A 9373-nucleotide genomic window follows, 5' to 3' on the forward strand; every position below is an offset into this window, starting at 1 on the left:
ACTCTTGAGTGGGAATACCTAGAAATAAAAACGCCACGCCCCACCCCACTGGCATCGAGTAGATTCTGACAACATTGTGACCCTTTGTGGAAAGAGCAGAGCTAGCCCAGACACTGGAAATCTTGATGGGTGCAGGCAGCCTCCTTTTTCTACCAAGGGGCCACTGGTGGGCTTGAATGGTATATTCACAGGAAGGTGACTGAGCCTATCTCCTGTGATCCTGAAACTTCTTCCAGGCCACCGTACTGTTTGTCAGGCAAACACAAATCATCAACTCATGGTGGTGGTGCCGTTAGGTGCCGTGAGTTGGTTCTAAGTCATAACAACCCTACGTACAAAAGAACAAACACGGCACAGTCCTGTCAGCTTCACAGTTGTTATGTTTGAGGCTACTGTTGAAGACACTGTGTTAATCCATTTCGTTGAGGGTCTTTCTCTTTTCTTGCAGCCCCTCCACTTTATCAAAGAAGATATTCTTCTTCAGAGACTGGGCTCTCCTAACAACATATACAAAATACAAGTGGAAGTCTCACCATCCTGGCTTCTAAGGAACACTATGGCCAGACTTCTTCCAAGACTTGTTTGTCCTTTTAGCAGTCCATGGGATACTTGAAGAACACTTTCAATATTCTACTCCGGCATAATTCAAATGCATCAATTCTTCTATCGTCTTCCTTATTCAATGACCAACTTTCACATCCTTGTGAGGAAACGGAAAACACCTTAGCTTGGGTCAGGGGCACCTTAGTCCTCACAGTAACATCCTTGCTTTTCACTACTTTATAAAGAGGTCGTGTGAAGCAGATTTACACGATGTAACTCTTCTTCTGATCTCCTGCCTGCTGCCTCCAGGAGCACTGACTGTAAACCCAAGCCAGATAAAATCCTTGACAACTGCACTTTTTCCTCCATTTATCTTGGTGTTACCCAACGGTCCAGTTGTGAGGGTTTTAATCTGGTTTACAGAGTTGTAATGCCGACTGCAAGCAGTATGTACTTCCAGTCCTCCCCTCTTTCAGCAGGCAAGGCTGTGTCACATGCAGATTGCAGGTTGTTAGTAAGTCTTCCTCCAATCCTGACACTGCATTCTTCACGTAATCCAACTTCTCAGATTTTCTGCTCACAACTCACGAAGCACATGGCAAAGAAGAGAGCCAAAACCAAAACAATGAAAAGCAACTCTGCTCAGAGTGTTCCATTCAGCATCAGAAAACATGGAACGGAGGGCAGGGGAAGGTAGAGGGGCACAAAGTCGGCGGCCACAGAGAGAGAAGCAGGCCCTCAGTGCACTGACCACTGCGGAGGAGCACGTCTCAGCCGACAGTACAGGAACAGTGGAGGATGCCCCCCCCCCTTTGTTTCCACAGCCTAAGCTGCTCTCCCCAGAAGAAATCCACCTTTTGCTTTTTAAGAGGGACACACACAAAAATAGTTTTCGGAGGGAAAAACTCAAGTACACCCCCCTACAAGACACAGACTTCCTTATTTCCTCACAAAGGTGTAGTGCACTAAATTTACCAGAGATCTCCGAGAACTCACGGCTCGGGAATACCCCTCCCAGGGAGCGCACACCCTGCTCACCAGTGACTTGAGGAGTATTCTCTGGGATCTCCATAGGGGAAAAAAGGAGACGAGGCAATGTTTATCAAGCATTCATTCTGAAGACCAGGGAGAAAGAACAGTCCTTCCTTCTTTCTCCTTTATACGACAAAAAGCTTTCCCCGTGGTTAAGAGCTCTAAGCTTCGGTGCCAGCCTACACATCTATCCGGCCTAGGATAAAGTGGCCATCAGAACCAACTCAGACGTGTGTAACAGGCAAGCACACATACAAACAAGTCAACCTGACTTAAACATTAACCTGCAGCCTCAGAGGTTTTTATTTATTTAAAACAAATAAGAAATGACAGGCAAAGTAGATCCACTTGGGTAATACAAACATACAAATGACCTATGCTCAACCGTAATAAAGCAGGACTGCGCTGGTCTAAGACAATGGAATTCCTTGATAAATGAATAATCATATAAATGCACAAATGGCCTCAAACCAAACTCACTGCCATCACGTCGATACGAATTCAGAGTGACCCTGACCCCATTTGCTTAAATTTTTACCTCCACCCTGGCTCAGCATGACCAAAGCAGTTTTAAAAATTAAAATTGTGTCCAGAACTGCAACTCACTTAAATTAAAACTACTTTAGAAAGTGTTTGAGGGAGTGAAGCTAAATGTGAATTAGCAGCATGAACTGCAGTTGTATTTTTAAGGCCTTACTGTGCCTTAAAATGTGCCTGCTCTTTTTGGAGGTCCCTGGACCAAATGCATCATCTATTCCAAATTAAACAAGATGGAACAAAAAAGCAAGTCAAATATTCTCCACCTAAACAAGATGGGCAGCCCTGCTGGCGTAGTGGTTACAAATTGGGCTGCTATCCACCAGCCACTCTGTGGGAGAAAGACGGGGCTTTCCACTCCTAGAGAGAGTTACAGTCTCGAAACTCACAGGGGCAGTTCCCCTGTCCTATGTGGTTGCTCTGAGTCGGTAATGACTGGATGGCAGTGAGTGTGGTTTTTTTCTATTTTCAACAACATGAGGGGCACAGCAGTCAGGAATGGGAGTGGATGGGATAGAAGGGCAAGGGAAGAGAAGATAACAACAAAAAAAAGCAATGATCAGCAAGGCAACCAGCTCATGTGGTCTGACCATGGCCCTGCTTTACCTGCCTTAATTTAGTGAATCCCTCGGCATCCCTACAAATACTAGTATCACTCCTACTTTAGAGATGAGCAAACTGAGGCACCTCGCCCAGGTTAACATACTCAGCATTTGGGCCACGTCCAGCTCTGGCCCAAACTCACAACCATTACCCTGAGTTGGAGCAATCTGCATTCTAAACACAACTAACTGGTCAGTGGCATTCGATCAGCAAAGTGGCCATGTTTACTCAATGCCATGGAGGAGACACTAAGGCACAGCGACCCTATAGAGCAGTGGTTCTCAGCCTTCCTCATGCTGCCACCTTTTCATACAGTTCCTCGTGTGGTGGTGACCCCCAACTATAACATTATTTTCGTTGCTAATTCATAACTGTCATTTTGCTACTGTTATGAATCGGGCGACCCCTGCAAACGGGTTGATTGGCCCTCAAAGGGGTCGCGACCCACAGGTTGAGAACCACTGCTCTGATGGGCTCTGCCAAGAGTTCTCAGTAGAGGAGCATAAAGAATCAAAACTGCCAAGTCCAACCCTCAAGCGGAGGGAGATACACAGAGATGCTTTGCAGGAAAGTGTGGCTCCTCTACACACGATGATGGCTGTCGGCTGAAGTGGCCGTTATTGTTGCAGTTGGGGTATAACGCCTCTCAGCGAGCCTGTGTGGAACAGAACGAAGCCCTGGCCATTCTCCCAACCGTTGCTAGGCTGCAGCCACTGTGTCAATTCACCTTTTTCCTGATCCTGTACCTCCCCTGCTTGATGCCCATCTTAAACCCTGCCATGTAAGGATAGACGGCTGCTCCTGTTGACATCCATGCCAAGCGTTTCTCCTCACTGTCTTCTCATTCCAATACCACACCTACACAGGTGTGGAGACATTGGAGACACTGTAGGTTCACTTCCAACCACGGCTTTAAAGTGACTATTGCCTATTTGGTTTCCTGGTTGAGATGCAGACAAGTATTATGGCCCTTCTAGCCATAATCTCAATGTAATTACAACTCAACGTAAGGAAGACCCAAATCCTCACAACGGACTAAGAAGTAACCTCATGAGGAGAAAGTAATCTCGTAAATTGGGAAAGAGTTGAAGTTGTCAAGGGTTTGTCTTACTTTGGTCCACATTCAGTGATCGTGGAAGCAGCAGTCAAAAGATCAAAAGACATATTATAGGAAGTAAATCGGCTGCACAAACCTCTTTAGAGCCTTGAAGAGCAAGGCTGTTACTTTGAGAACTAAGGTGCACCTGACCCAAACCACGGTAGTCTCCATTGCATCACATGCATATAAATGTTGGGCAGTGAATAAGGAAGATTGTAGAAGAATAGATGCATTTGGATTGTGAGACAGAAGAATTTTCAAAGTACCATGGACTGCTAAAAGGACAAACGGACCTGTATCAGAGAAACTAAGGCCAGAGTACTGCTCCTTAGCAGCAAGACTTCGTCTTGCATACTTTGGACATACTGTCAGGAGAGACCAGTCCATGGAGAAGGGCGTCATGTTTGGTAAAGTGGAGGGACAGTGAAAAAGTGGGAGACCTTCGATGAGATGGATGGACACAGTGGCTGCATCAATGCGCTCAGGCTTAGGACCAATTGTGAAGATGGCGCAGAACCAACGCAGTGTTGCATTCTGTTGTTCACAGGGTCGCTATGGGTCAAAACCGATTAGATGGCACCTAACAACAACAAGAATTTAAATCGTTACTGGTCTCAGCCTCATCTTTCACCCTCGGGGTTGCTGGTGGTTTTGAACTGCCAACTGTGGCCCAAAATCAAACCAACAATGCCACCAGAACTCCTGTTAGTACATGAACGGTGTTAAACTCAGCATAATCCCTTTTGTGATGCTCTATAAATTCTAGCTCTATGCCTGTGATTTTAATACCATGTTAGAGGGCATTCTTGGCTATGCTAATGAGCAGGATTAAATCTCCACTTTGGTAGAGGGTGACTTAAGTTATCACTCTTAGTTTTAAGAGTAGTATGGTTCTTCGGAAAGACACAAACCACACCTCCATCACAGCCATTCCTCTGTGTATTAGAGCCATCTCAGATACACAAAAAACTGCCAGGACCATCAGAAGAGTCGCTAGTGGACCACGTTTGCTACTGGAGCACGTTTGAGATCTGTCTGATGTGAACCAGAGCACCAGAGGCTGTGGCATGGAGACCATGAGACCAAGCCGAGGCACAGCACCAAGACTATCAGCCTGTAAGCAGAGCGGAGAGGCTGAGGCCTGGAAAGACTTGGCTGCTCACTGAGAAGTGCTGCTCTGGACCAATGACTGTCACCTTACTGCTTCCTGATCCCGACATGTGGTAACCTGTGTACTCTCCTAATAAACCCTTGTAATTGTATTGTCGATGGCTTCCGAGTAGCCATTGTTATGAATTTTCAAACCCAGCATACAAATTGAGTGCCATGGGAGGAATGGTTGGTGTCCTAATAGAAAACGGAGCATGACGGGTGGAGGCATGTCTGACCTCTGCTTAGTGGCAATCGGGTAACCAGAGGAGGTCCAATATGGGTGCCCTCTGCACTGTTTTATGTACACTGCATATGAAAGTTATGTTTACACTACACTGTAAGTCTACACTATACTGTAAGTCTACCAAGTATATGCTATCGTTATGAAAATTTTGAAATAGTCTAAGAAACAGCAAAATGTGGCAGATACACAAAGTGACCACGTGATGTTAAAAGATGAGCTGGTACAGCTGCTTGAAACAGGTTTGCCAGACACTTTCAATTGGTAAAACATCCATACACACACACACACACACAAAACTCAAACTGTCTACAAATCACAATACAGCCAAGTGCAATAAAATGAAGTGTGTGCCTACAATTCCAAAAGCAACCTCTGTGCCTTTTCATGCAATGTAACCCCTTTTTTTTCAAGGTCCATAATGAATGCAGTACTACACCAGTCTTGAGGTAATGCTTTCTACTCAGTTTCTAATCTTCTCCCACTGACGTCTTCAAGCACACCATCCACGCTATCATCTGGACCCATAGCCTTTATTGTCAGTGCAAGCTTAGGCTCTGATCCTTTGTTACTGAGAGACTGTGTGTTGTTACTGTTGCTGTTGTTAGATGCCTGGAGGTGAGTGAACCCATGAGACGGGAGTAGAATTCCCCTTGAGGGCTTTCCCAGGCTGTAATCTTCATGGGAGCAGACCACAGGGCCTTTCCCCCATGGAGCCCCGGGTGAGAGTTCCTTTAATGATTGCACCATCAAGCCTCCTCAGATGCTGTGTGTTTCTAAACAGACATTTCATTCCTGCCCACAAGTTTGACCCACACAGTGTTGGGAGATTTTGGTGAAATAGAGGGATAAAAGTGCTCTCAAGCTAAACTTTCTCTCGAGCATAATGTCCGCAGTTTGTACGTGAACGCGGCTTCTTTCTCCACCTTATGTATAGCATACATAATGGTGATCAATTCTGACTCATCGGGGCCCTTAGGGAAGGAGAGAAGCACCTGGTGGGTTTCTGAGAGCGTAACTCTAGAGAGGAGTAAAGAGCCTCTTCTTTCTGGCGCCGGTGGTTTAAACTGCTGACCTTGTCCTCTCCCCGACCAGGGCTCCTTCTTTACTGCACTGAAGTAAGGCCAAACAAGAACTACGTGCACCTGGTTCTGACTTATCTACAAATTTGACCTAAAGGCATAGTTAAGAACAGATTTTATTCATAACCTAGGTGTTGCCTGTAATAGTAAAAGAAAAGTTTTACATATTTAAAAGGTAAAAGGTGAATCCACTGAGATAGGTTCAATCAACACAGTGAGATCAGGAGAAAAAACTATTTAATATATAATTTACAGACTGAGGGAGAGGCACAGCGGGCAGACCAAGCCCAATAATGCAATACAGCACACCAACATAAATAAGGGGAAAAGGGGGGGGCACACAAAAAAAGTGAGGGAAATAAGTGGAGAGCAAATGTTTTGAGGATGAGGGCAATGAATGCAAATATGCTTTACACAATTGAGGTATGTATGGATTGTGATAAGAGTTGTATGAGCCTCCAATAAAATGATTAAAAAATAAATTAAATTAAGTTTAAAAAAAGTGAGGGAAAGACAAAAGCATTGTGGGTAACAAGCACTTATCCACCGGGGAGGGTCCTGTTTATGTCTCACAGAAAAGGGAGAGAGGCCTGAGGGCACCATACCGGCATGAAGCAGTGGACTAACGGAGAAGTCTGCAGGGCCGGGCCCTAGCCCAGCTATGTCAACCCCCTGGCCCAGGGAGACAGCACTGAAGATACAGTCTGGGGAGTGTGGCAGGTCCGCCCAGACCACAGGAGAGAGGGGGGAGAGATAAGCCACCTGACCAAGCTTCGAGGATGACATTCCCACTCTGAGCAGCCAATGCATAGAAAGGACCATAGAGTCAGCCTCACAAGACACAACGTCCCCTTACTGTGACCCACAGTGCTACCAGGGACAGCACCTGACACTGAGTGCTGTCCCTGGGAATTGTGCCCAGTCTGAACCCCCAACCCCCACCACACCACACACCAGAGCTTTAACACAAAGGGAGTGCAACAGAATAGCAAGGGGCACAAAGCAACAAAGTCCTCAAGGAATTCTGGAAATAGACTTTGAACTTGGGGTGGGGGGGCAGGGCTTGGCACTTCATCAGAGCCAATCGGAAAACATCCATAAGGGTCAGCAGACTTGGAACTATTCGTTGGGTATTGTTGTGTTTTCCTGCCTATCTATATAAGATAGGCAGGATAAACAATCCCAGGAGAAAACAATGGGAGTAGTGATACCAGAAGCATAGGGGGAAGATGGAGAGAGGAGGGGAGGATGGGAGAAAGGGGGGATGGATTGCAATCAAAACATAACCACACACACACACCCCCTCCAGGGGGACAAACAACAGAAACCCTGGGGGAAGGGAGACACAGTAGTCAGTGTAAGGCATGCAAATAATGATAACTTATCAAGGTGTCATGAAGGTGGGGGTGGGGAGGGAGGGAAAAAAGCGGAGCTGATACCACGCACTCAATAGAAAGTATCTAGAAAATAATAATGGCAACATATGTACAAATATGCTTGATACAATTGATGTATGGATTGTTATAAGAGCCCCCAATAAAATGATCTTTAAATTAAAAAAAGAAGGCCCAAAGCAAACAACCATTTTGATGTAAATGAAGAGGGTCGAAATAGAGACCCAAAGCCCAAAACAATTGGACATCCCCTCACAGAAGGGTCACAAGAAAAGGACAAGCCAGGCAGGGTGCAGTATAGCACCAATGAAACACACAACACTCCTCTAGTTCTTTAATGCCCACCCCCAACTATCATGACCCCTGTTCTACCTTACAAATCGGGTTAGACTGGAGCATGTACACTGCTACAGATAAAGCTCTTGACATACAGAATCCAGGACAGATAAACCCCTCAGGACTAATATTGAGTAGCGATACCATGAGGACAGGGGGAAGGTAGGGGGAGAAAGGGGAAACTGATGGTAATGATCGACATATAACCCCCACTCCCCACTCCCCACCCCTGCAGGGTATGAAAAACAGAAACATGCGTTAAAAAACAGAAACAGCGGAGGATGGTGTAAAATATGAAAATAATTTATACATTATCAAAAACTAACAAGGGAGGGAGAAGGGGCAAAAAGGAGCTGATACCAAGGGCTTATGTAGAAAGGAAATGATGATGGCAGCATATGTACACAAGTGCTTGATACGATTGATGCATGGATTAATGTAAGAGCCCCCAATAAAATTAGGTATTATTTTTTAAAAAAAGAAGCATAAAAGTGAGCCCTTGGTTGGAAACAGATACTGAAAAATTAAACTCACATGACTAAGAGGGCAGAATTTAAGGGCTCTCCCTCAAGAAAACTTAGTAAAGCAACCCTTTGTCTAGCAACTAAGTTGCTAAGGAGTTGAAATGCTTCGAATATAATCAGCCCAGTTAAAATCTTGATTCTGGGGTGGTGCATCTTCAGAAATAAACGAAATGCAAGTTTTACAGTATCCCAGTCACCAACTACACAACAGACTTCACTGAAGCGCAGCCGGCCTGGAACAGGGGTCACAATTCTGGAAATGAGAAAGTCCCTCTGCCGCCTATCTCCCTCCTACTCTCGGCAGCACCAAACCTGGCCCAGTTCTTGGCAGACGGTACCAGGTCAAAGGTCAAACTTGCCCCCAGCCGCTGCAGCTGCAATAGGAGGAGGGACATAAGAAAGGGAGGAGATTAAGTGACGACCACAGACGACCAAGGCGGAGGTTAATCAGCAAAGACGTGGACGCTCGGGAAAGACAAACGGCCCGGCCAAAGTCTTCAGGCAGTTTTTAAAAACTAGTGTATAAAGGTTGGAACGCAGGCATTCTGGATTGATTGCTGGAAGAAAATTCCGGTTTGAACCAGGCAACACGCCGCGAGGGCGCGTGGAACGTTAGCTTCTCTCTGCAGAAAGAGAGCTAGTGACGCAACGGTTAAAGCGCCCTTAAGTGCGGTGGCTGCTAACTTAGGGGGGAGCAAGCCTGCTCCCATAAGAGATTGCTGCCTCGGAAACCCTAAGGGGGACGGTCTAGCCGGTCCTGTCAGGATCGCTATGGGAAGCAACAGGTTGGGTTGGAGGGGGGCGGGGTGCTGTCTGCAAGGCCTGGTCGC

At 46.0% G+C, this 9373-nt stretch overlaps 2 protein-coding genes across 2 annotated transcripts in view; one reads left to right on the plus strand and one right to left on the minus strand.

Moving 5' to 3' along the window:
- HADH (hydroxyacyl-CoA dehydrogenase) overlaps nucleotides 1-5034 on the minus strand; it is a 46791-nt gene extending 41757 nt beyond the window's left edge. The window contains exon 1 of the mRNA XM_004703455.2: nucleotides 4978-5034. Within this exon, the coding sequence (XP_004703512.1) occupies nucleotides 4978-5034 (57 nt within the window). The remainder of the gene's footprint in view (nucleotides 1-4977) is intronic.
- A 144-nt stretch (nucleotides 5035-5178) lies between these two features.
- The window catches only part of LOC105978687 (60S ribosomal protein L39-like), a 13729-nt gene continuing 9534 nt past the window's right edge, over nucleotides 5179-9373 (plus strand). The window contains exon 1 of the mRNA XM_045284321.1: nucleotides 5179-5185. Coding sequence (XP_045140256.1) covers nucleotides 5179-5185 — 7 coding nt within the window. The remainder of the gene's footprint in view (nucleotides 5186-9373) is intronic.

Source organism: Echinops telfairi, unplaced genomic scaffold, assembly GCF_000313985.2.
Source record: "Echinops telfairi isolate 266 unplaced genomic scaffold, ASM31398v2 ScPeMD7_7468;HRSCAF=8506_0, whole genome shotgun sequence".
NCBI lineage: Eukaryota > Metazoa > Chordata > Mammalia > Afrosoricida > Tenrecidae > Echinops > Echinops telfairi.